This window comes from Curcuma longa, chromosome 20 (assembly GCF_044706935.1).
Source record: "Curcuma longa cultivar G26 ecotype Majalengka, Jawa Barat chromosome 20, ITB_CL_G26_1.1, whole genome shotgun sequence".
Lineage (NCBI taxonomy): Eukaryota > Viridiplantae > Streptophyta > Magnoliopsida > Zingiberales > Zingiberaceae > Curcuma > Curcuma longa.
In genome coordinates this window covers 4,887,542-4,914,416 of record NC_133880.1, presented here as the reverse complement: position 1 = coordinate 4,914,416, position 26,875 = coordinate 4,887,542, and the positions used below count along the sequence as shown (strand labels likewise).

Here is a 26,875-nt window from a genome sequence, read left to right as displayed (position 1 = left end):
TTCGACTCAATAGTACCACGTAATCTTTTATATATGAGGAAGTATTCTGAGGAGATAGATCGAAACTAAGTTATTTCAATTAGAACATTGTCCAAGGATAACTTTCAACAATTTTATTCCATCGTAATTTTAAATATGTTTCTAACTAATATTTAATCAACTTCAGCAACTCTATTCAATCAATTTAAATATGTATCGGGGACAACTTCTGCAATATCATAGTCGATTGATCACCTCTCAAATTAGATAAATAATAATAATAATAATAATAATAATAATAATAATAATAATAATAATAATAGTAGTGAAAGGAATGTGCGCTTTTGACAAAGGTGTGTGGTCATCTAATAAAACGCCGTGTAATATTTGCTAGGTTGGAAATTCGCGAATCTTCGCTTATTTGACAAAATTACCCTCCCCGTTGCTGGAAATTACTCGGTCCCTTCTCTCGCGGTTCTAACCCCAACCTCTTCTCTTCGCTGCGGCTTACTCGAGACGAGAGGAGCGAAGGAGGCCGCATCGATGCCTTTCGACAGGGAGCCCCTGGTTCCCGTTTCCCTCTCACCTTCCTCTTCTTCGGCGCCGTCTCTGAGGTCGGATCCTCCGCCGGAGAGTTCCTGGGTAGAGGAGTACCGCCGATCGTTCGCTCGGTGGAAGTCCTTGCGAGATTCTACTCAGGTAGTTCTTTGTTAGCTTCAATGCGTTCGTTTACCTTTCTTGGACTACAGAATGGCGCTGAGTAGAAATTTCCGGCGAGATTGATTGGAGTTGGTGATTTTGTGGGCGAACAGCTTCCTATACAGCTTGCTGTATCGAGGGTTAATCAGTTTGATGCAGCGCGATTAGATGTGGAGATGTCGGCCATGCTGAAGGAGCAGCTTGTCAAAGTCTTCTCCTTGATGAAGGTAACCCTAGAAATTACAAAACTTGGATGCCTCGTTGGTTTGTTTGTTAAGTTGAGCCTGTTAGTTATAAAGTGTAATTTTTGGGGGATTAGCCAGGATTTCTATTTCAATATGAGCCGGAACTAGATGCTTTCCTGGAGTTCCTGATTTGGAGATTCTCTATTTGGGTCGATAAGCCCACGCCAGGGAATGCACTCATGAACCTTAGATACAGAGATGAACGCGCTGTTCCTGCTGGAGGCAAAGAAGGCAAGTACAATAGAATTGCTGAATTTCACAAAAGTAAAAAAAAAAAAATTCATAGAAGATTCCGACATGTATTAATTATGATACCGAGATACATTACAATGTAGTTTAAACCTACTATTATTGTAGGACATATGATGCTTGTATGACCATGAGAGAGTGGAATTAGCCAAGCAAGTAGGTGGCCCTTATGAATAGTTTAAAAATGCAATTTTTGATTCTTATAGCTCACTTCTATAGAAAAAATAAAACTTCTACCTGCTACTTGGACCATATTGTTTTTGTGGCCTTGTTTTTTTTTCCTCAAATAGAATTTAAAACTTCCATGGGGAATATTTAATTTAGGCTGCTATAGCCTATGAGCCAAACCTGATAATTAACTGTCAAATGATTGTATATGTTAAATAATTCATGATAGATATAACATATGAATCCAGATTGGTAAGGTATGATAGATCAAAAGTATGAACACGAGATAAATTATAATATACATCAAATAAGTCACGATGGGATGGATAGAACATATGAATGCCAAAATAGACTTATAGCACAAGCCTGTTTGAAGTGGATATGCAATTCAAAGGTATCAAGTTCAACTTGATAGACCTACAATATCATTGTCGTGTGCCCAGATTTTACATAGGTAGTACTTGTGTCATTGAGTGTGTTTTTATTATGTCAAAAACAAAAAGAGAGAATGAATAAAACTATATTGTCTCTGATTTCATTATTATTAAATAACTTCATTTCATTCCTATGAAAATCTTTGAAATTTTTGTGCGATGTTTCCTGGAATATGTCCTAGATAATTCCATCGGATTCATTATTGCCACCAATAGTTTCCTTCTTTCAAGGATCTTGAGATACATGATGAATTGGATAAAATGTTTTATATAATTTTTTTTTGCAAGTGTCCTAATGGATTATAGGTTCATAAGAAATGGAGCTTAAGAACTTGTATGGACAATGAGGTATGCAAAGAACCATTTCGTTAAATGGAGAATGAGAACCATTATAGCAATCAGGTGATAGAATTGAAAAGTGAAGGTGGAAAGCGACATGCAATTACTTGTTATAGGAGAACATGCATCAAAACCAAGCAACCATAAAATCCTATTTCACAGTGGAAGCTATGTTGACAGTTGAGGTAATGGTAGCAAACTTGGATGAACTTGAGACATGCTAAGGCATTGTCTAAATTTTTTATACTAAGTTGAACTAATTATTATTCTTGTATATGCTGGACAAAAGTGAGAGAATGATGAGCAGTATTGATTATTGACCTATGCAATTGCATATGAAGTAGATGGTCACCAAAATTTGATACAATAGCTATTTCATGGATCAGTGTTTTGACCATAGTGAACACATAACAGGTATGAATAACACGTGCTGCCACAACCATATCCTGCTCCATGATTTCCTTTGTTAGCATAAACCATAACATCCAATGAAAGATAATGATACCTGAAATACAGGTGCAAGGGTAGCATAAGGTACTCAAACTAAGACATTCAATAGATAGCATTGAATAGCACTGTCAGAATCATTAATGTGAATGAAGTTGCATAAAATTCTTTGAATTGATATTTTAAAATTTTAGATATGTGGAGATAGGATGATATATTGCAAGTTCAGTTCATTTAGTCATTTGCCCCTTGAGAATAGCAAAGAACTTTTAAGCTGAACGACCATGCTACTTTAGAATAAAAACTCTTTGGGTATTTGATATATGCAAGATACACTCTTTCATGACACAACACCCACAATATGTTTGTCGAAGAGCATCCCATACTTGTTAGAGGAGAAAAGAAACATACTTTTTGAATTCTGCTGATGAGAAGTTAAATGCCGATAGTAAATTTTGAACCCCATAATGCTAAATAAGTTGCATCTCTTCTGACCTAAAGGTGTAGATGTGAGATGACTATCCTTTTGGATGGAGCCAACAAGACCCTCAAACAACATGCCCAAAAAAGGTTCCAATTTGAGGAGGATAACCATAAGTAATGAGAAGGTGACAAGGCCAATAAATGGTCTTGGGTTTAAACAATCATATAGAGAAGATAATAATTATATGAAGACGAAAGGAATGTTTTTCAATGGATTGGGAACACAGATCCAAAAGACGGATAGTAATAGTAGAATAGAAATAGAAAAGGTGAGAGAGGGACGCAACAGGAAAGGGGAGGCTCCATGAGAGGTTGGATTTGAGAATTGAGAGGAAGTGGGCAGTTCAATTGTGAGAGTCTTGTGTGATAGGAAATCAGTTTGAGAAATGTAGGAGGGAAGGTAGCTACTTTATGTTAAGAAATCAGAAAAGTAGGATGGGATTGCGGAGGGTGGTATGACCGGTAATTGCCATTGTGAAATTGAGAGGTGGGATTGTTTCTGCTAGTGTTAAGCAAGCTAGAAGAGGAAAAATCACAAGGATTTGGCAGGCAAAGAAATTGTGGCCAGTGAGGTGAAGCAGAGGGTTGGTTCTGGTGCCCACTGACATGGTAGGCTTTTGTATTATTACCTCTTTATAATATAAACCATGTGCATATAGCCTCTAGACTTAACTAATTCACAAAATGATTGGATGTTGAGACTTGGCCTATTATTCCCATTATATATAACAGACCTAAGCAACATAAAATATGCTTCTTTTGTCTATTTGACAAATCTGATTTTCTTAAATCAATATTAACTTGGACATTACCAAGCAAGGATTGATTTAGCTTGCACAATCCTTATATGACTAAGTGAATGCAATTCCAATCCAACAGTACATGCTTATGCTGCCACAGAAGAGGCTTATGTGGAGTCTTTTTTTTTTTTTTTTTTATTTTCTTCAAAAATTTAACTCCCTTTTCTTATGGACTTGTCTTTTTTGTCTGATGTGCTTCCTGGGGTGGAAAGCCACTTACCATTATTTATAGTAAATTTGTTAATTGACTTAATGAGTATTATAAATGTATATTTGGTTGGAAATCTTTAAATTGTTTCCATAGGATAACCTTCAGTTTGTAGGTCAGTTGATTTTTGTTGATGTTTATTGCACTTATTCATGTTATTATTGTTCTCCTTTCAGTTAGAACTGGGCTAGAAGGTCCTGGGCTTTCTGTTTCTCAAAAGCTCTGGTATTGCATTACCACTGTTGGTGGGCAATATATATGGTCTCGTGTACAATCATTCTCAGCTTTTCGCAGATGGGGTGATTCAGAACAGGTAGTCTAGAAGATTTTCCTTCAACTTGGTAAGTTGCTTTGGGCTAGCAAAGCTTAATACTAACCCATCCTCTTTACACTTTAGAGGTCATTGGCACGCCGAGCCTGGATTTTATTACAACACATTGAAGGGTTATACAAAGTTGCCTCCTTTAGCAACATGCTAGTTTTTCTTTATTCTGGAAGGTGAGGAACCTGTCCATACCATATTGATAGTTGTTAAGGGAATTTATTTTCCTTTTCCGTTACAACATTGTTACCTTACTTCGATAGTTTTTAAATTTCTGGTATGCTGGTAAAGTAATCTGATGTGTTATTGGTATGCTGGTAAATTTCTAGGAATATGAAAGAGTAAGCACTTTCAGATAATCATATATGTGAACTGTGTTATGCATTGATACTAGCATCAACAGATTTGGGCATGTATGCATGTGTTTGACTAACAACATCCAAAGAAAATTAAATACCAGGAAGCTGTGTATATCAACATAACAATGTAAAATACATAGAATGTCTTAAAATTGAATAATTGTAGTAAAATTTAAATCAGTAAAAGGTCCATTGTAAATGACTAACTAATACATAGAATAATGAAAAATAAAAATATGATAAAAATTAAATAGAATCTTGATTAAAAATGATTTTCAGGGATTCTTTAATAAGATGCTAAACCAGGTTTTGTGATTGTTGGGAACCTTTTCTGTTTGCACATTTGTATGCACAAGCAGTTCCTTAATAAATAGGTTTTAGAAGGATTTTATGCTGTTGAACAAGCAATTCAATGGTGACAAAATATACTAATATTGTTTGTTTGCTGAGATCAGCTAAGACAAGAAAAAATGGATATCGTGTGACACGATAGGAACTTATGTTAATTAGGAGCATAGATTGTGTATTTCTCTCATGTCTTGTCCCTCTTTCCAAATAATCCTAACCTAGAGTGGGAGCTGGAGATTCGTACATTGAGTTAGGAATTGTTTCTTGCTTGCTTCCTTTCTCCCAATGCTATGTTAGACTTAGATGGCTATATTAGGAAAACTGTTGCTCCTTTCTCTCAAGCATTTTTTTTTTATATAGGGCTCTCTCTTCAAGCATTAAGTTCCCTCATGGTGTGATGGGCGTGATTTCTGATACTTTAATATGTTCCAATTACATTCTATAAACAAGTGAATGTTTTATTGTGGCCAAGTCCACTAATTGTGTGTTGACTGATTCATTCTAAGAATTCAGTTCAACAAGAGCAATATTACCACTATCCTTTAGTCAAATCTCCATGCAATTTGAATTGGAGGTGCATCAAGCATAATTTGGTACAGGTATATAATGATGCCCAATGAAGGGCCTAGACATGCAAGGAACAACTGTAGTGTGGGTACACACGATGTCTTATGTCTTTGCAAGCTTTAAAAATTCATGATATATTGGTGATGCAGGTACAGAAGTATCATTGAAAGGGTTCTTAGAGCAAGGCTTATATATGGGAGTCCTAACATGAATCGTGCTGTTAGCTTTGAGTACATGAATCGACAGTTGGTGTTGAATGAATTCTCGGTTAGATTTTTTCTGCTACAAGTATTTGCTTTCTGATACGTTGCACAGTGAAAAACTTTTTGTACCTTTTATTCTGAAGGAATATTTTATTTCCAAATTAGTAATCTGGGAACTCTGTCTGGTCTAGGCAACAGAATGTAATATATTTTTTTTGTCAAATTTTTGCACCTTTACCTCGCTTTTCTTTATAAGAAATCATAAGCTTTGAGCCGATGCAGGACTTTTGATATTCTTCTGGCACAAAATTTAAAATTTTCCTAATCCATTTCGTATCTAGGTGGTTACATCCTTTGCCAGAATAGAAGTAGTCATTACAAGACAAAATTTTCCTATATCTGTAAGTTTATCAAAGGTATTCGAGGAATGATTTCCATCTTTAGTATTGGTAGATCACAGGTGCCCATAGTAGTACTCTGGGTGCTTTGTGTAATCTAGGCAACAGAATGATTTTTTTGTCAATTTTTTGCACCTTTAACTCATTTTTCTTTATAAGAAATCATAGGCTTGAGCCAATGCAGGCCTTTTCTTAGTCTTCTGGCACAAAATTTCAATTTTTCCTAATGCTTTCTGTATCTAAGTTGTTACATCTTTTGCTAGAATATAAGCAGTCATTACAAGACAAAATTTTCCCATATCCCCTTCTGTAAGTTTATCAAAGGTATTCGAGGAGTTTAATTGCTTCTGTGGAAGTGCCCTCCTTTGCCCATTTCACCCCAAGTAATCAAGGGGTCTGCCTGGATTTCCTCAAAATTGGATCCCTTTCCGTGGAAACCAACAAAATCACCCCAGCTAAACAATTCCTTAAAACGTTTGTATTCAGTGATGTTCTCTAGAATTGGTGCTTATGTGAGAATTCTTGAAACAGTTATTCTGTTACGAGTTACGTAGGGTTTGCTTAGAATTTTTTTGTCTTTATTTAGAACATGGAAACAGTCGGTCTTCATGATTAATTTGGTAGTCATTTAACCTTTTGTACAACAAGAAGGAAAATATTTCATGTTGGCTATGTTCCTTGAAAGGAATATTCAATCACTGTTTTACCTGTCTTGTCGATATTTATTTGCATGGGAAAATGAAATACATTTGTGTGAATCTGAATTTGCTAATAATATGCAGGAGATGTTGCTCTTGCTTCTCCCCCTATTAAATTCTTTGTCGGCTAGAAGACTTCTTCCATTCTCCAAAGATAAGTCATCAAGTGCAGCGAGTAATGAAACCCTGTGCCCCATCTGCGAATCAGATCCTGCAATTCCTTTTGTTGCACTTCCTTGTCAACACAGGTAAAATGCTCGAGTAAAATTTCTTGCGGTGTCTATTGGAAGTAGTTACAAGTATTTTCCTAACATCTTCCTTTTCTTTGTATTTGATTTTGATCCAATGTCTTCTGCTTTCAGAGGGCATTAGCGGTTTAACCATCCATACTCACCATTTGTTTGTAACTAACACCATGGAGTGTTTACAATTAACTTTCATCATCATCGAAATGATCATAAAGTAGGGGTGGGCATCTAGAACCTGAACCTGAACCTGATAAACCATGAACCTGATAAGCAAAACTGAACCAAAGCAATCCAAACTGAAAATTTTGGCATATCCGTTTATCAGTTTGGTTTTGATTTGGTTACTTGGTAAAATTATCGGTTTGCGGTTTGAACATGTACAAATCATTTGAACTGCCTTTAACTGTTGAGGTTTTATAATATATATATATATCTCATATGTCTCAACTTTCTCTTTGTTATTCTATGCTAGTCTGTAAATGAGCTAAAACCAAAATTGATTTCAGTTAATAAAATAATGGTAGTGGTTACTGTTTTTCTCCTAGCTTGTGTAAACTAGTACTGAAGTTCTCTACTTTTCTCTTTCAGATTTTGCTATTACTGCCTCCGCACCCGCTGCTCTGCCGTCAATTCATACCGTTGCACCCGTTGCAATGAGCCTGTCATTGCGATTCAACGATACGGGGCTAGTGAGATTCGAACATCCACACAAGGCGAAAGCAGTGAAATCTACAAACAAGATTCCTGATATATGCGACATACATATCTTGTAAATTGTCTGCAGCGGGGAAATATTTATTCTTAGGAAGAATCTCACAATTTAGAGTTAGGAGTTGAATGAAATTACCAATTGTTTACACCCTAGCAATGTAGCCTGTTTTAACTACAAATTCATTACATTCAACTGCAAACGGAAATCTGAAGCTTCAAGGTGTCTGTGTGGCTCCAATATTTTTTTTTAAAAAAAAGAAAAATATTCAAGGTCATGTTTTGCAGAATATAAGCAAAATATGAATTTCATCTGAGATTTTGTTATGGCCAAGTTCAATGTCCAAGGGAGTCTTTCTTTTACACCCTCTTGGTTGATCCTTTTAACACATCACCTTGTGCATTCTAATTTCTAGGGGGTGGATTTGAACACACTGAACAATCTGCTTGAAGTCTTTATTAATTTTGAGACAACAGGAATCTTCAAGGCATCACAGAGAAGCTGGACCATCACCACATTGAACTCTACAGGTCTGAGAATGTACCATTATTTTATATCAGCAGTTGCAGTTTATCCTTTCAAACACACTGTGGTCTAACCTAAAATCAATTTCAAACAGGTTTTATAAAATCAAATGATGCCCCAGCCACAAAAAGGTGATGAAGCTCCATCTCCTCCCTGTCCTCACCCATTTGGAGCTCTTCCTATCCTGTCCCAGAATGCTTGGACCCTTTGCCTTCACTGTGTATGCAAGCTCTTGGAACCTACATCCTCTGGAAGATGCATTCCCCTCATGGGAGTCAGAAAAATGTTAGCCCCACATGATGCCAAAGTCCACATCTCACTGCTCATCTAGTGATGCAAATATCAATAAAGTAATCCTTGTCAACCTCCCTTCTCTCCCTTTGCTCTTGTCCCCTTCCTACCTCTCTGACAGGTGCCAAGGGCAGGCAGCCCCCAAGGACAAAAGAGGTGACAAAGCTCTCTTCCCTCCATGCATGGATTTCAAAAGCCCGGCTTGCTGATTTGCTATGCTTCTTGGGGGACTGTGATCCCAAGTGGGTGGCATACCAACTCCTTTGTTTGCTCATAGCTTGTTAATGCCCATAATCCTGTTCAAGCTTGGAAAAGGACTGACTGCAGGCAGTACTGTGGATGCTTAAGAGTCAATGAAGTCTTCACTTCCTTGACGTACTTCTCCACTCGTATGGAGATCGATGCCCTCTAATTGTTATCAAGTCTGAGCCTCGTCCTCTTCCTCTGAAAAACTCACTGTTGTGGGAGCACAGCACATGCATGCTTGATTCATCCATTATGCTCATCATCAACTGGAAAACAGGAAGAATGGGAATTTGGGGCAGACGAAATAAATGCACCCTCCCTCATTAATGCACTGGGCACCAGCATGTGAACAAACTGGCCAGTAGGTGTGGGCATCTTCAACCATGAAAGGGCCATGCACGTCCAAGCTGAGGAATGTTTCCTTGAGCAAGAAAGAAAGAAAGAAAGGAAAAAAACTGGAATTTAGTGAGTGGGCTTTAAAGTCTGGACAGAGATGCCATGCTAAAAAGATCCCTATGAAGAAATGGCAAGAAAAGATGAATCATTCTCTGGCAGTGTGTGCCAAAAGCTTCCATATGAAATGGCAGAATTCAAATTAACACACACACACACACTCTCTCTCTATCTTAATTATGACACAATGACAATGAGCCATTTGTATGCATGCATTCATGTTTGTCGATTTGATTAATATTTTTGTTTGAAATTGAATTCGTAGGAGCTGATCCAGAAGCTTGCTTATAAAAGGCCGCCATGGCGTCGCTTCTCTTTAGCATCAGTGTTCTTCCTTGTCAGGTAATGGAGAGCAGCAGCAGCAAGCTGAAGCAGCGCCTCTCTCGCTTGTTCCGCTCCGCCTGCAAGCCGTCCACCTCTTCCGGCCACCGCAACGCCGTCGACCCGGCTTTTGTGGCGGCGGTGGACTGCGGCGGCTGCAGTCGGGTGGCATCGGCACCCCGGCCCCAGAGCGGGGGAAGAAGGAGAGGCGCGTCAGGGAGACGGGCGGGTACTACGAGACCGGGCAGTGGGAGGGCAGTACGTGCCCTCCGGCCTCCCCCGCCTCCCCTTCCAAGTCCTCCTTCCCCGCCTACTACTACTATTGCGTCCCCGGCGACGACGCCAAACGGGAGCTGTGCCCTTCGAGGTCAAAGGCAATGAAGAAGAAAAACACGGTGCGGCTACGGTCCAACGCTTACGGATTCACCAGCTCTTCGTCGACCGAAACCGACGACGACGGCCGCCGCCGCCGCCAAGGCGATGGATTCTTCAGCAGCGAAGAGAGGGAAGAGTCGACCACGACGACGTTCTTCTCCTCGAGGAGCTTCTCCTCCGACTCCTCCGAGTTCTACGCGTCCGCCAAGAAGAACAAGAAGCCCGCGGCACTGCAGCGGAGTCTCCGCCGGCGAGGGAGTAACCGCCGCGAAGCTTCTTACTGGCCGCCGGGCGGGTGCAAGGGAGGGTGCAAGGGAGGCTTCCAGCCGCTGGTCGTCTCCATCGACGACGACAAGAAGAAGAAGAAGAAGCAGAAAAAGAAGGAAAAGGATGAGAAGGGAAGCGGATTCGCAGTGACGAAGCGGTCGAAGGATCCATACAGCGACTTCCGGACGTCGATGGTGGAGATGATGATGGAGCGGCAGATGTTCGGAGCGCAGGAGCTGGAGCGCTTGCTGCACTCCTATTTGGCCCTCAATTCTTCGCACCTGCATCCGCTGATCCTGCAGGCCTTCTCCGACATATGGCTACTTCTCTTTGGTCAATGATCAGAGCTCAGCTGTGTTCCTCCCAGCTGCCACACACAAGAAGCTCCATCGATCGGTCGATTAGTTTGATAAATGGGTAGCAGTAGCAGTAGCAGTAGCACTAGCAGTAGAAATAGTAGTTGATCTCTCGATCTCGATCTCTCATGCCTGCTGTAATTTTAACGTTGCATGTTCTTCTTTCATTCTCCAACTCCATCGTCTACCTCGTTTACAACTTTCAATTTCAGTTCGATAAACTGTCACGCAGAAGAACTCAGTTCCATCATCAAAGAAACAAGTGTATTTGTCTAGAGGAGTGTTTTTTGTCAAACCTTATCCTTGAATCTTGATTTGAAGTCCTTCACTCATCAGAAAATGGAGGGAAGAAGGAAAGTTACAGGGCCTAGATTTGAGAGCATCACCCAGAAGGAAAAAAGAAAAAGAAAATTAAAACTAAACAAGGATAGGATCATAGGAATATATATCTGAAATGTGCATGCAGAAACAAAAGGACAGTATCGAGAGCTAGCGACAAGTCATTGCCTTCCTGCCTTTTCACTGTATGCGAATAAGCACGTCCGATCTTTTTCATAGCTCCGTCGGGCATGCAAAAGGCCACAATTAAATCGCCGGCTGCTCTGCTCAGTTTTGATCGCAGAGAATGCTCTGTTGCAGAGCAGAGGGGGCCTCCTGTGCTGGAGAGGAAGAAAGGAGACAGACAGACAGGGAAATTAATAGGAGCAGCTTTGGCGCTGCACATATCGCTTTGCCCACAGTGGGCATGGCATGCAAGCTTTGGGGAAAGAGCATTCCTTCGTCGAGTGCAGTGAAGTCTGCATCATCTACAGGGGTTTGGGGACGAATGAGAGCAGCAGGGGAACTTAATTTGGTAGACCATCGAGCTCCAACGTCTGCACTCTGCCTGCATCGATCGCGCTTCCTGGTTTTGTTGTCATGCAATAACTGCAATAACTGATATAGGAATAGCCTGCCTTCTTTGTGCTGCCCCTGCAGCTGCCTGGTATGGTATCTAGCTGGCCACCGCACACAAGGGAAACTTATCCCTGGCTGATAGGTTCGTTAAATAATTTAGTTTCTTTGAGCACTTTGAATTAAGTGGATAGATCTGTGTGGATTGTAGATCCTTGACGGATTTCAATTGATCCACGGATTGAGAATTTTTTTTTTCCTCCAAGACTTCGCCTTCCCATGCATATAGAGTTCGCGATTGAGTATGTGTCGAAGCGAATTAAGGCGCTTGGATCATCGTGCACTTAGTTGCAGATGGATATCGTGTACGAAAAATCACGTAGGATATCAAAACTCATATATTAATCCTCTCTATATATATACTCGTGGATTGGTGCACTTTAGATTGAGTTGGATTGGTGATTTTTTAATATGATAAGTCGGTACGCCCCATCATGCCTGTATAGGCGGAGCCACGTTATAAGTTACCCGAGTTATAGCTTGGGGTTTAACAGTGCAAAAGCTTGAATTTACGGAAGAGAGATTTTTTTTTAAGAGAACAAAAAAAGACCGTCTGAATTGTTACGTCAGCGTAGTCCACAATAAATGATCAGTCCGGATAAATCACTCGGATCTGCTCCGCCATTGCGTGCCTGTTTCACATTGTAAAACTAAAAATTTTAACTAGGGGACTTTCCAATAAAATGATCCATAAATTATGAATTTGTAAAATAATCAATGGATCGTGCGTATTATTTTATGACGGATTAAAAATATATGTCATTATATAAATAGAAATATAGGCATGGAGACACGTTAAAACGTTAGATTTGAAATTGCTTTTCCCACCCCCTACACCGCACCCCCCCTCCCCTCCTCTCTCTCTCTCCTATTTAAATGACACTTTTACTCTTTTTCTTTGTTTTTTATTTTATTTTACTTATATATATATATTTTTTAATTTTAATTAATTTTTATTTAGTTTTATTTTTAAATTAATTTTGTTTATTATTTTTCCATTAATACTTATATATATATTTTTTCCAATTTTATTTAGTTTTATTTTTTAATCAATTTTGTTTATTATTTTTTATCTTTTAGAATTTTATTTAGTTTTATTTTTAATCAATTTTGACCTATGTTAAAAATTATATAAAATAAAAAAATTTGATAAAAAATAATAAATAAAATTGATTAAATAAATAAAACTAAATAAAATTTAAATAAAATTTAAAAAAATAATATCGTATTGATGAAAAAAATAATAAATTAAATTAATTAAAAAATAAAAGTAAATAAAATTAAAAATATATGAGAGCTATTTTTAAATAAAATTAATTTAAAAATAAAACTAAATAAAAATTAAATAAAATAAAAAATAAATAAAAAAAAAAGGATAGAAATGTCATTAGAATAGGAGAGAGAGAGGAAGTGGGAGGGGGCGTGCGGTGTAAAGGGGTGGGAAAAGCAGCTCTCGAGATCTAATTAAATTTAACATTCTCAATAACATAATATGAGCTCGATTAATGACAAATAATTGATTTATCCCAATAAAAAAATGTTAAAGAGCTTGAAATTGGAATTGTGGCATGTTGTAAGTTATAGGACTCATATAAAGCTTGATTGAAGAATCAAGGGGAGCCTAGAGATTTGAGGTTTCCATCTCGTTAGAATCATCAAGTAGATTGTAGTGAGAATAGTCGATGTAGATTGCTTAAAGAGAGTTTGAACACGAAGATATGTTAGCACTTGCCGGTATTTTTGAGTTGACTCGCATGGTTTTCCATTCTAAGTAACAAGAACTAACTTATATTGGGGAGTTCTAGTTTGATTCTCGGGCTTTCTAACAAACAGAATGTTAAGTTCTAAGACATCCTAGAATGTCTTAGAAGCCTTAGCGATGTCAAAATGAATCACTTAGGGTTTTTAGATTGAATTTTGTATCTTGAGATCGAAAAGGTCTAGTTCGATAGCCTTCAAACTACCATGTACAATTAAGATGTTTTGAAATTTTTATAAAGTTTGAGAAGACAAGGTGGCTTAGAGTTTTGAAAATTGAATAGAGAAAATAAGATGTTTCATTATTTTATTTTTATAAAACTATGAAAACAATAATGTTGGAATAATAAAAATATATTGTCTTAAATTTTTGTCAAAAAATTTTGTAATTTTGTTTTATGAATCTTTTTGTTTTGTTTTTTTAATGTTTAATGGACAAATTTGATTTGCTTGAAAAGAAAGTCCAAATCAATTTTAAAAATCATATTTAAATATGGAAGAAATATTTTTTTAAAAAATAATATTTAAATTTTATTCTGGCCGACTAAAGATTCGGACCAAATCATCGCGACATCGCCCTATTTAAGCTCTGCGTTGTTAGCGATTCAACCCTAGCTCGTTTTACACGCCCCATCTGTGCAGCGGCTGCACCGACCAGAAATTTTTAGGGTTTTCTGTCGGATCTCGAGGAGCCGGAGAAGCAGGCGATGGGCACGCCGGAGACATCACGGGAGCCTTGCCCTGACCGTATTCTGGATGACGTCGGAGGCGCGTTCGGCATGGGCGCGGTTGGTGGCTCCGCCTTCCACTTCATCAAGGGTCTCTACAACTCCCCCAACGGGGAGCGCGTCGTCGGAGGTGTCCAGGCCGTCCGCATGAACGCCCCACGCGTCGGAGGTAGCTTCGCCGTCTGGGGCGGCCTTTTCTCCACCTTCGATTGTTCCATGGTCTATCTACGCCAGAAGGAGGACCCCTGGAACTCCATCCTTGCCGGCGCCGCCACCGGGGGGTTCCTCCAGATGCGCCAGGGCCCAGGCCCTGCTGCTCGGTCTGCCCTCTTTGGTGGCATCCTCCTCGCCCTCATTGAGGGTGCCGGCATCATGCTCAACCGCGTCCTCAGTACCCCCCAGTATCTGCCTCCCTTGGAGGACCCCAATGTCTCCGCCCTCCCTCCCAACATTGCCGCTACGTCTGGGTTCCAGCAGATGGCCTACCAACACGATTCCCCTGTCAGTACTTCTTCTTCCTCTTCAACATCGTCTTCTTCGTCCTGGTTTGGAGGGTTTTTCAGCGGTGGTAAAAAGCAGGAAGAAATTGAAGCGAAAAGAGAAGGCAGTAAGACAGAGGTGTTGGAGAGCTTTGACACACCAAGCACGCCAACTCCAAAGTTCGAGTACAATTAACTTATCAATCGTTCCAATAAAGAAGTTATTTTGTAAGTCATCTTTCTTGATATCTGATGTGCAATCTTGATATGTAGATATAACTTATATTCATATCTTTTACAATGTTTACTGTTTCGTTTTGTTCTCAGTGTTTTGAATTTTGTTTGTGTATATATGACAGTATTACTATTATAATAATTAACATGGTGAGATAATCAAAACAAATTATAATTAAATGCAAGAATCAAATAATTTGCTGAATTGCAAGGAAGACTTATGATTTACTTTGGGAGAAAGAGGATGATGCAGGGACATGTCACATCAATGGAGAAATTGTAAGCATACTAGATCGACGGACGAGGGGAGATTGTTGTCATATTGCCGTCGGGGTAATGTTTCAGAAAGCCTAACTCAGGAGAGTGGATCAGATACCATGTTAAATGGGAGAGAATAATGGTCTATTTGATAATTTAATTATGATACACCTATGGATTGTATGTAAAGGGACTTAAACCTTGCACCTCAAACATTCAATCCGGACCAATTCACCAAACATGACTCATAATAGCTTCTAACATCCTTGATCGTATGGAGTTTGCTCTACATCTAGAAAACTATTTAGAGGATAACTAAACAACTACTTATATAATTATATATTAATAGCTGTTATGTAGGCCTATCTGGTGTATATATGAGCTTGCAGGTGACCTTGCATGACCTATTTTCTTATATGAAATTAACCATGTTCATGTGTGAATTGAAAACTATTTCGATCGCTAATGAATATGAACATACAGGTATATAATTTGAAGCAGATTTTGTGTGGTCATAATAATACAGGATGATCCTTGTCCAGATTTAACAAGAGCATGAGCTATGTCTGGGTGTATTTGGACAGGAAGTTAGTTGGGGAAGTGGAGGAAGAGAGAAGATTAACCAAATTACATATTTTGTCTTAATTTTCCTCCTCTGCCTCCTATATTTCTGTTCAAGAAAATCCACTCTATGATTATCCTAACAGACATGATCTGATGAACTTTTCAGGCCATGCAACATATCTGTAATTCAAGTCTCGCACAGTGCAAAGATCTGTGACTTCTGAGATTGTAAAAAATGTCTACGAGTTAGCTCTTAACTCGTACATATGCACCTTACACATCTAGCTATTGTATTAAATTAAGTTAACAAGTTAAGTAATGCCAAGTATGGTACAAGTGATAGTCCAGAAAAGAGTGTAGGAAGCAAAAAACAATCACTTTTCATGATTGCTGAGAATAAGGAACCTGCCAAGTGGCGAATGCTAATTTCTTTCTATGTTTTCCACCCACTTATGTGTGGTTGTGCTGGAAGGAATCATGAATCCTTCCTCTTTTCTTTCCCCTTTCCCTATATTTAGTTGTTTTAAGTTACTGCTATTGTGCTGAAGTAATTGGTGAACCATTGGAATGCATGTGATGTGGTAATGCTCTGATATTAATTTTGTTGGATCATATTTGAAGTGTACATGGTTGTGTAATACCTTACACACTAGGTATCATCAGGGATCCAATTGTGACTTCTTGTTGCATTTCAAATGTCTCAACTTTATTACAATTGTTCCGTGCTTTCTGGACATAATGGTAATAAATAGAGCCAAGTATGCTATATCATTTGTGAATGAGAAATTGTATTCTATAAATTGAAACAACAAAATAGAAAATATTAGTGATACTTAATTCTGTCTAACAGAGCTTGGGATTCTAGCAATCAAAGCTTTAACCTGAATTAATTCTATATGCTCTGATTTTTTAATGACTTCTAGTCTTGGTCAAAGCAGAAATTAGAGCTCCAATCTTCACTGCAGTTGTTGGTTCAATAATTTGACTACTTCCGTTGTTTTGGTTTTGCAGGAATCTGATGGTAGAAAGGCTGCAGCGCTACATTATCCTGGCAAGTTCCATCCATGTATTCGTATCTCATGCAACCTGCTGAACTCTTTTTCTCAACCATACTCGATAAATATTTGTAGTACTCGCGATGTCAGTTGAATTGTATCAGTTTTATACAGCATGTTTTATGTTTTCATTGGAGAAACCTTAGCTATAAGTCTATCTGTATCTAAATCCTTCGATGTCTCAGTTTTTGTTACAATGCTTTCATCCTGCTGTGTCTAACTCTGTAGAAGTCAGGTGCGTAAAAGCACAATGCTTTTCTCATCCTTTTTGAACTGGGGAAATTCTTTTATGTAAAAGGTGAAATTCGTTACTTTAGCGGTTTTATATGATCAGTTCTACGATTATCTGTGAGAAGGTAAATCTGCAGTTAGTCACGATGCAGGAGAGTGTTTTCTGGTTTTGTCAGAATTTGAATCATTGTTCTCTTTTGTAATTTTGTTATGTTGTAATCAATTCACTTGGGGAGAAATTTTTTGTTTTAATTTGAAGGCGATCAGTAACCTCGATGAGATATTCATTTAATTACTTTTTAATAAATTAGACTAGAATTTCAATAGTCAGAGAATATATAAAATAATAAAATTGAACACTAATAAAATTATTTTGTTAATATTTATAAATAAATTTTAATGATTTTAAATTTTAAATTTCCGTTCATGCCCGATGATCTCATTCTCATCGCCCGTCTCGATCTGCATCCGCCGTCCTAGATCCATCGGCGGTGCAACGGGTAACCGCCCTTCTCCACTCCTGCCCCAATTCTACCCGCCGAAGCTCTTCTCCTCCCTCGCCCTCAGCCTGCTGCGCGCTCTCTCCGGCCGCCGCTCGCTCGCTCGGGTCTCGATGTCGGCCATGGCCAACTTGGAAGCCCACAACGCCGGCGCTTGGTACTCCGTTCCGGATCTGAGTCTGCGCGACCACCGATTCACTGTGCCCCTCGATTATTCCGCTTCTTCCAGCACTAACATCACCGTCTTCGCTCGCGAGGTCGTTGCCGGTAACGCCTTCTTGCTCCGCTCCCTGGCTTCGTCGGATCGAGCGATTTGAGAAATGTTGGTTGTATCAATTTATTTTCCTAGTACGACTAGAGCCAGTTATCTCCACTGCGATTTCATGCCCTCAAAACCTTGTCAACACGCGAAGAGGATCAGCGACAAAAGAGCAGGCAAAATATGAGTAAAATAATAGTTTGTTATACCTTGATACTTCTACGTGTACCGGGGGAGTGTGTGGTCGGCAGCCTCTCTTATGAACTGTAGGGTTGTATACAAATAAGATAATGTGAATTTTAATTGTCGTATCCATCTTCTTGTAGTTGGGAAAGAAGATCAGCAATTGTCATACTTATTGTACCTGCAAGGTGGACCTGGATTCGAAAGTCCTCGGCCAACTGAGGCTAGTGGGTGGCTAAAGCGAGCATGTGAAGAATATAGAGTTATTTTGCTCGATCAGGCATGATCGTCAATTCGAAAGAACTTTCTCTTCTTTGATTTCATTATTTCAATTTATATTATTCAGCTTATGCCTATTGTTGTCAGCGAGGAACAGGTTTATCAACTCCATTAACAGTATCATCTCTTTCACAATTCACAACTGCAGCGGAGATGGTTGAGTATTTGCAGCATTTCAGAGCAGATAATATAGTCAAAGATGCCGAGTTTATTCGCAAACATCTTGTTCCAGATTTTAGTACTTGGACAGTGCTAGGGCAAGTATAAATTCTCACACAGATTATTCAATTTAATTTTACTTTTCTTTATTAAAAAAAGTGATATGATATTAGTTCTCCAGGAAAAAGTGACATGTTTATTTACCATCAATATTTTGTGATTTCTGGTATGAGTGCATCTGATAGAATGTACTATTTTAGAAAATTCTGTGCTTGTAATTATTGTCTAACCAACTCACAGTGATACTGCTAGGTTTTATTCTTGCTAGAAGTTAGTCAGTTATGCATGTATCTTAGCTATACTAGATTGAGTTGTCATATGTTTATGGTTATTTCAATTTTTAGTTAATTATGATTAATTTTCAGCTAAGACTTGGTTCAATGACAGATTCTCATAGTATCATGAACTACCATGCAGTTACTCCACTGGAGTTTGTTGACATCAATAGAATATATATATATTTTTTACACTCCTTTGTAAATTTATATTATGATGATTTTGGGTTGCTTATTGAATCATGGTGCCCTAGATTCTGGCAAACTATAATCCACAGTTCTGTTAAGCCGAGAATCTTGGAAATGTCATTTTTTATGAATCTATAGAAGTTGCATATTATCACCTATTTCTCTTCTTATTAGTATGTTATATGTGACCCATAAATTTTGTGTTGTTTCTCCACTTTTATGCATATATAGCATATTTCTTTCCCAATCCCCATATCCAAATTTCTAGAAGTTGAAATGCTTTTGTTTACTATTCCAATTTTTTAATCTAACTGCACATTGATCTTTGAAACTATTTATTTTAGATTTATGTCATTTTTTTAGCTCGTCCCATCTTTCCTCTGTTCACATTCATTTAGTTTCTTCCATCTTGACTAAGTCATATGCTTATTTTCTCAAACTTTATTTCTCCTCTTTACCACAATCATATTCTCTTCACTCCGCTTGAGTCCCACGGTTTAAACTGACAGTTCTTATCATGCATCATTTTTTGGAATTCTCAAATTGTGATTCATAAGGCTCAATTTAAAAATTATAAATTTAATTAAGAAGCTTTGACCTTCCTCAAAATAATTTGTACATGCTAATATGAAGTAATGTATTAAAAAATAGTGCATTCTGATCATGACTCACAAGAAAAAATTTTAGGTTTTCTCACCTTGAGTCAAAAATAGAATATGCTATCTATTTTCATTTAGAATTGAATTGAATGGACAAGATGGTTCATCGCTAATTGTTTCCAAGAATAGCATATTCATCAACGGTTTGTCTTTCTCAATCAAGTTCTAGTCATAGACGCACGGTGGCATTGACATAGTTGGAAAGGGGAAAAGGAAATCAACACTACATGAAGAGCAAAAATGAACAAAACTTCAACATATTAGAACTTCTTAGTCATCATTGACTCTAACCTTACCACCTTTGAGTTTCAATGCTTTAAACTTGTTATTATTATTAATTATCAAGTGTGTACTTCAACCTTGTCAACTTTGAGTTTCCATGTAACAACATTGCTTCGCCTACATCAATGCCAACTACCTGATACCACACTCCTTGATTTCTTAACTTTAATAGTGTAATAGTTTGTAGAAGCCCATTGGTTACAACCAATTTCATGTTCTTGATCTTTTGTTCTATTAAATATAAATCATGATAGGAGTTTGATCAAATTTATGTTTATACCACTTGATTTGTAAATGTCGCCATTAGGGTATTGCACAACATATCTACCTTGACTGCAATAAGTGCGAGGTTGAAGTCAAGTTTTACCTTGATTGCCACAACATTTGACATAAATATGAATTTATGGATTTAGGTGTTCAACATGGTTGTTCCTTAAAAGCGTGATCAATTTAATCCTATTGTTGATGTCTTGAGTATGAGTATCATGCATCTCACATGGGTATTGATGATTAGATAAAGAGTCTAAGAGCCTATTTCCAGTTAGGGTAAAAGTTCATAGGGAAGTATGTGGCAAGATTTCCATAGTTTGTGTTTCTATGAAGATAAGGAAACAAGTGAATCTTTTCCAATGTTTTCTTGGAGGGAAAGAAAGAGGAAGGAAAATTTAAATTTCTAAAATCAATTTAATAGAAACATTAAAAAATCAATAGTAAATAGATGTGAATATAATATTTTTTGGATGGACTTATCAGACATTTTATAGAATGTGATTTTTCTACCAAAATCAGGCAGAAACATCTTTGGGGGAAATTGAGGAGAGTCTTTTGTAGCTCTTTTCTTCCCTCTCTCCATTTTCATTCAAGGAAACCTAAGAATAGAGCAGCTGGAGAATTCTTTATTCAACTGTATATCCTTTCGTAGGTGCTTTTACTATTGGATACACTCTTAAGTATTTGAGGTAGTATCATACAATAGACCGAATCACTAAAATTGACTGATAATTACAAAGAACAAGATGTTCCCCCTCAAGAATTACATGGCCTTGTTGATCAGGGACATAGCTAATGAGTGATGAGCAAGGTATCTTGAACCTATTGAATTTTTCCAATAGTTAATAATCTTGTTTTTTTTTTGAAGAAAAAATATTTATTCTCTTTAAATTTGCCCTTTGAGTTTATTGCTCTAATTCTATATTTTTATTTTATGAGTATCATAGTTATATAAAAAATTACTTGAAGATATGTAAATATTAATACAGTAAAATCCATAAGTTGGTTTTTGTTACAAGTTCTCATTCATAGATGGATAAGATTTTTAATTTTTTTTACCTATCTTATCAAGCTTAATTAAAAAATTACATATTATAGTTGTTTAGTCTTTATGATGACCAGGTTGTATTTTTGAAATTTGAATGAATCACAATTTGCAATTTCAGAAGATACAATATGAAAATAAAAAATTTAATCTAAATTTTTAAAAATAAAAAATAAATTTTTTTGACGTTCTTAATTTCATACTACACTTCCTTTTTTTCTCAACATTTTCCTCCTTTTATCAATAATTGAACTATTTTTCACCAATGGTTTGCCAATTCAATATGATCTGCCCAATCGTATTGAACTTTTTACCAACCAATATGATTTCAGAGTTTGCAACATATAGGCAAATTGAATTTTATCCCTTAATTTAAATATTCTAGGATTAGTGTGATACTGCTTGGTATATGACTAAAAACTTGGAGAAAATTAGACCTGAAATTCAGAAAGAAGGTTTGTTGTAAAGTGTAATCCCTTGGGTGATTCTTATGCTAATGCGAACAACATTAAAGTCATGTAAATAATGAAGGGTGCCCGGTAATTCTTCAGTGCATTTTTATCTTTCGTCTAATTTCATTTTAACTTATTCTTCCTATGCATGTTAATGTTATGTTTGTCTCTTCTCAGTTCCTATGCATCTATTCTTTTACTGGTGTAGAGCTATGGAGGCTTTTGTGCGGTTACCTACTTGAGTTTTGCTCCAGAAGGCCTCAAGTCTGTTCTTCTAACTGGTGGACTTCCACCAATTGGTAAGGGTTGCACTGCGGATGTTGTATACAAAGCATGCTTTGAGCAAGTTGTGCATCAAAATGAGAAGTACTATAAGAGGTTTCCTCAGGACGCTAAAGTTGTTTGTGATCTTGTAAATTATTTGGCCAAAGCTGAAGGTGGAGGGGTTAGTTACTTCATTACTCTTTTTTGATATTCTAGTAATGCTTTAGAGTTTAGCCTGAATGATAGTTCACAACTTTATCTGTCTGAATAGGTGCCTCTACCTTCTGGAGGAATTTTAACTCCAAAGGGGTTGCAAACTATTGGACTTGGAGGTTTAGGCTCTGGTGGTGGTTTTGAACGTCTACATTACATGTAAGGGATCAATCCCATTTTTAAAATCTTTCATCATAACTTTTAAAGTTTGCCTTAACATAACATCACTGCAGGTTTGAGAGAGTCTGGGATCCTGAACTTGTTCCAGGCACAGGGAAGCGGATAAGTTATTACTTTTTGAAGGCTGTAAATATCATTCCTTAACCTGTCCGAATATTTTTGTTGAATTTTGCAAAATCTATTTGATATCACTCTTGGTGTAACTATTCTCTCGATACATGATTGCTTGCGAAAGCTACAGGGAAGAATCATTTATCATGCTGTATGGATCATCTTGTCTTATAATTGTTCATGTTTCTTCTTTAATCAATTTCAAATTTAGGGATTCCAGAGGGACTTGAGTTGGATACATCTTATGTTATAACTTTCCTTTCTTTTTGCAGTTTGAGAGCTTGATAGAGTTTGATACAAATCCACTCTATGCTCTTTTGCATGAATCTATTTACTGTCAGGTAAACCAAGTACACTCTCTAACTAACTTCTTTGTCAAGCTTATTGGAATTAATAAATTAATGCATATTATTTGATTTGCTCCATTTTTCTACAGGGCGCCCCATCACAATGGTCTGCTCAAAAAATAAGGAATGAACATGAAAACATATTCGATCCAATTGGAGCTGCTAAAGAATGTCGCCCTGTATATTTTACTGGAGAGGCAAGTGCTAGACATGAAATTGCTACAAATATTTTGACATGGTTAAGATGCATTTTGATTGACATAATTGAGGCCATGTGGACAAAGAAAATATATTCCTCCAATTTAGGTTGCAAGAAGGTAATCAGGACATCTCCCTCTAATTTTCGAAAACTACATTTGGCACCCTTGTGCTTGTGCATGGTTATTGGAACATAACATTTATCATCTCTTCCATCTAATTTGCCAGACGTGTGTTTCTACCATAGTCATCAGTGCAAGAGTAGTCAATCCAAGAGTCTGATCCTCTTCCTGACTGGACTGTAATTCTTTATTAGGTGATCCAATTATGAATTTTAATTGTTTGAAAAGCCTCTGTATAAACTGCTTATGTGGCCACATGTTTATGCAATGAGAAACCACTTCATTGATTCTGCTTATTACCACATAAAGATTGTGCACATTGAATCAGTCTCTCTCTCTTGTTAAAACCAAAGTCTTTGTCAAATACCAAATAATAAGAATATTCTCTATTCTCTTGTTGATGTACTTAAAACTATCTGTTGCAGGGTTTGAATCTTCACATACAATTTCTCGGGGAACAACATGTATATAAATGTGTGTGTGTGCGTGTTTTGGAAATTAAGAGAATTTTCTAGCTCAAAAATTGTAGGATAAAAAATATTGACAATACTTGGGGCCTGCTCAAGAGAGATTAATAATTGCATGCATAACTGTTTGTTGTTCCCTTGCCTTTGTAAATACTACCGTTTGGGAACCTTTGGAGGTAAGATCCTTCAACGCCAGAGAACAAACTTCCCATGCTTGCTAAGTTACTAGCGTTTGTAACTTCTATCTATGCATCTAGAAGTAGTAAGTATAACTACAGTATTATATCGTCAAGAGTGTTGAAGATTTCTTTGGTTTTCTTGTAGATGATATTTCCGTGGATGTTTGATGAGATCCATGCTTTGATAAGTCTCAAGGAAGCTGCTCATTTGTTGGCTGAGAAGAAAGATTGGCGTCCATTATACGATATTGACAGGCTAAACAACAATAAGGTCTGATTTCTGTTATAACTGATTTCTTCTGTGTAATATTAGTAGATAGGTCTGCATGGTTCTTGTAGATTGTTTGGTATCGTATTTTACCATTTTATTTGGTGCAACAATCATTTGATTCAGATTTTATTATATTGCTATCAAAATCATTGTTGGTAGAATTTAGTGCGAGTACCAGATTTATTAGAAATAAGCTAAACAATCTCATTCATTGGCTTTCGCACTCATTGGCACATATACCAACCAAAGCACCTGTATAACGAGAGAGAGAGAGAGAGAGAGAGAGAGAACATCTCATCTAGATTTGAAAAATGAGGCAAATATCACATTTGGGTGTGGATACAAGTTGACTCATTGACTTTTTTTTTAGTTTCTTGATCCCAATTATACTAGAATCACATGAAAGAGTAAATGTTAAACTTGAATCATGGTAGGAAACAATAGAAGTAAAATGTTTTAGGTTTAGTAGAGTAAAAATAGAATATATGAAATTTAAGTTTAGTAATATTAGACGTAATGAGACAATTGTTAAGAAAGGAGATGACGAGTTGTCTATAACTGAAGCTTTAAGTATTTAGAATCATTTGTGTAAAAGGATGGAGGGATTGAGAGAGATGTCTTACATAAAATACAAGTGGGATGATTGAAATGGAGGAGAACATCAGGTGTTCTGTGTGATCATAAAATATCTCTAAAACTTAAAGAAAAATTTTACAAAACGGCAATTAAACCTATTATGTTATATGGAGTTGAATGTTAGGTTATGACTCGAGCATATGAACAGAATATGAGAGTTGCAGAGATGAGGATGTTAAGGTGGATGTGCGGACTACAAGGATGGACATGATAAGAAATGAAAATATTAAAAAAAAAATTGGGGTTATACATATTGAGGAAAAACTCCGAGAGACACATTTAAGATGGTACAGATATATATTTAGATGACCAATAAATATTCCAATTAGACGATGTGAGATTATGACAAATGTGCACATCAAATAAGGAAGAGGAAGACAAAAAAAACTTGATTAATAATAATAAAATAAGATAAAATTTATTTAAATATAAATGATGATATAATAGGAGATGAAGTCTAATGGTATAGAAGTATTCATATAGTCTCACCCAGTAAGGATGGATAAGACTTAGTTGTTGTTGATCCCAATTATATTATTCTCATGCAGGTTCCTGTTGCTGCTGCTGTATATTACGAAGACATGTATGTCAACTTCAAACTCGCAATGGAAACAGCTGCTGAAATTGCAGGGATCCGGCTTTGGGTAACAAATGAATACATGCATTCTGGACTCCGCGACAGCGGGCATCAAGTTTTCGATCAATTGATGGGCATGCTACAAGGAAAGAAACCTTGTTTCTGATTTTACATTTGCTAGAGCAATTAAGTTGAATCGATTTTGCTGATTGCTTCCTTATTACTAGAAGTATATCACCTTGTGATGGTAGCAAATGCTTTATTAGTATGGACTGATTCATGTTGGCTTATGTGGATAAAACGACGTTGTCAAGTATATTTTGTTGCATTTGGAAGTCCAGAATTTGGCGTTGATCAAGTCTGGCAAAAGGAAATAGCCATGGCTTGCAACCACGGAAGGTAAAACAACAATTGAAAGTGAACATCAAAGAGTAAGTTCCTTTGTTTTTTCTAATCCAAAGAGACTGGGTTCTGTTGGGCCTCACCAATCTTGGGGTGGACAGGCCATAGCTTCTAGTTCACAAGTTGTGCTCAACATGACCTATGTTTGTTTGCTATTTCAAATAGGTCTGTGTGCTATTTTAAATAGTTAAAAATAATTAGTTTGGTTAAAATACGTCCTAGATTTTTAAAATAATAAATTTTGGTCAAATTAGGTCTAAAAATATTAAATTAATTTATTTTTGAAAGACTTTTTATTAAAAAAATAAATAAATATACACTCAATTCCATTTCTTAATAACTTATTTGACAGATTTTCATTTTAAAAGTATCCACACCATGCCTTTTAGAATTGTTTAAATTATTTTATAAATAAATTTTCTATTGTATGCAGTCTAATTTTGTACTTTACCATGTGTAACAATGGTGATTTATTATAAAAACTACAGATATAAACTTTAGATTAAATTTTATGCTCTTATCTCGTGTAACATTAGTGATTTATATAAAAATTACAGATATAATAAATGATATCAAACTTAACACTTAGATCAAGCATGTGTCTACATATAATTTAATTAAGAATTTTCATTTGTTTAAATGGCATGTTTCTTTAAAAAATTAAATTGATTTAAGATATACACGACAGCTTTAGATATATGTGACTGATTTCCTGCACAACCCGGTGAATAGGAGTAAAGGGTATATTTAATAGGACAAGTTTCTAAATATGTAAGAAATTTAGTCAAATAAGACCGTTCTTTCATCAAAACAAACGAAGCAGACATAATCGTAGGCTAAATTGGGAATTAGGTCTAAAAGCACAATAACTAGTCCAATGATCTAGCAAAATTCAGAAAAGCTTATCAACGATTCTATCAAAAATATTTCATCATCTAAACATCCATCATCACCATCAATAATTTCCTTGCCACCCTATAACATGACAAGTTTGACAAAGTAGGCTTTCACCCTAACTAAGGTTGGCATTCATCGTCTTATCACGATGGTTTCGTGCCTAAGCCAACATCAAGTGCTGTAACATACATTGAATTACAGCTCCCTTCAAAAAACTGTCCACCTATATATAATTTGTGTTTTACATCGTGTCAAATATCAAGCAGCATCACAAACTCTTACCAATGGAATCAACGAGGCAGGAGGTTAAGGCGTCGAAGTGTTTTTCATGGAGGGAGCCAAGGCTAATCTTAAGACTAAATTTCCTGGAGAAATGGGTAAACATGTTCTTAAACTATAAA

The 26,875-nt window shown here is 36.8% G+C and overlaps 3 protein-coding genes and 1 pseudogene across 4 annotated transcripts; all 4 read left to right on the top strand.

Annotated features, from left to right (window-relative positions):
* The first annotated feature begins 472 nt into the window (after positions 1–472).
* LOC141813794 (peroxisome biogenesis protein 2) lies at positions 473–8,180 on the top strand. Of its 2 annotated transcripts, none has more exons than XM_074701776.1 (8): positions 473–678; positions 792–905; positions 998–1,154; positions 4,228–4,364; positions 4,449–4,549; positions 5,797–5,914; positions 7,031–7,194; positions 7,783–8,180. In XM_074701776.1, the coding sequence occupies exons 1-8, from the start codon at positions 523–525 to the stop codon at positions 7,940–7,942; spliced, it is 1,107 nt and encodes a 368-aa protein (XP_074557877.1). In that variant the 5' UTR covers positions 473–522; the 3' UTR covers positions 7,943–8,180. The 2 variants fall into 2 exon arrangements, with proteins under 2 accessions (XP_074557877.1, XP_074557878.1); XM_074701777.1 differs by having other exon boundaries at positions 998–1,158; positions 4,232–4,364.
* A 1,583-nt stretch (positions 8,181–9,763) lies between these two features.
* On the top strand, positions 9,764–10,722 carry LOC141814053 (uncharacterized; annotated as a pseudogene).
* A 3,346-nt stretch (positions 10,723–14,068) lies between these two features.
* On the top strand, positions 14,069–17,078 carry LOC141813455 (mitochondrial import inner membrane translocase subunit TIM17-2-like). The gene is made up of 2 exons (XM_074701421.1): positions 14,069–14,884; positions 16,724–17,078. Exon 1 carries the CDS (start codon positions 14,157–14,159, stop codon positions 14,850–14,852), a length of 696 nt encoding a protein of 231 aa, XP_074557522.1. The 5' UTR covers positions 14,069–14,156; the 3' UTR covers positions 14,853–14,884; positions 16,724–17,078.
* A 419-nt stretch (positions 17,079–17,497) lies between these two features.
* LOC141813454 (uncharacterized) lies at positions 17,498–25,549 on the top strand. Its single transcript, XM_074701420.1, has 10 exons — positions 17,498–17,765; positions 18,084–18,220; positions 18,307–18,480; positions 21,819–22,055; positions 22,146–22,246; positions 22,321–22,393; positions 22,651–22,719; positions 22,815–22,922; positions 23,837–23,962; positions 25,147–25,549. The coding sequence occupies exons 1-10, from the start codon at positions 17,612–17,614 to the stop codon at positions 25,339–25,341; spliced, it is 1,374 nt and encodes a 457-aa protein (XP_074557521.1). The 5' UTR covers positions 17,498–17,611; the 3' UTR covers positions 25,342–25,549.
* Positions 25,550–26,875: the final 1,326 nt, after the last annotated feature.

What these genes read in the sequence shown, in the direction of transcription:
- LOC141813794 (XM_074701776.1), top strand. Translation starts at nt 523, where the DNA reads ATGCCTTTCGACAGGGAGCCCCTGGTTCCCGTTTCCCTCTCACCTTCC. An exon ending in CCTTGCGAGATTCTACTCAG is followed by an intron (nt 679 to 791) that starts GTAGTTCTTTGT and finishes GTGGGCGAACAG; the next exon opens with CTTCCTATACAGCTTGCTGT. An exon ending in TGGTGTTGAATGAATTCTCG is followed by an intron (nt 5,915 to 7,030) that starts GTTAGATTTTTT and finishes AATAATATGCAG; the next exon opens with GAGATGTTGCTCTTGCTTCT.
- LOC141813455 (XM_074701421.1), top strand. Translation starts at nt 14,157, where the DNA reads ATGGGCACGCCGGAGACATCACGGGAGCCTTGCCCTGACCGTATTCTG.
- LOC141813454 (XM_074701420.1), top strand. Translation starts at nt 17,612, where the DNA reads ATGTCGGCCATGGCCAACTTGGAAGCCCACAACGCCGGCGCTTGGTAC. An exon ending in GAGTTATTTTGCTCGATCAG is followed by an intron (nt 18,221 to 18,306) that starts GCATGATCGTCA and finishes TATTGTTGTCAG; the next exon opens with CGAGGAACAGGTTTATCAAC. An exon ending in CTTGGACAGTGCTAGGGCAA is followed by an intron (nt 18,481 to 21,818) that starts GTATAAATTCTC and finishes TTACTGGTGTAG; the next exon opens with AGCTATGGAGGCTTTTGTGC.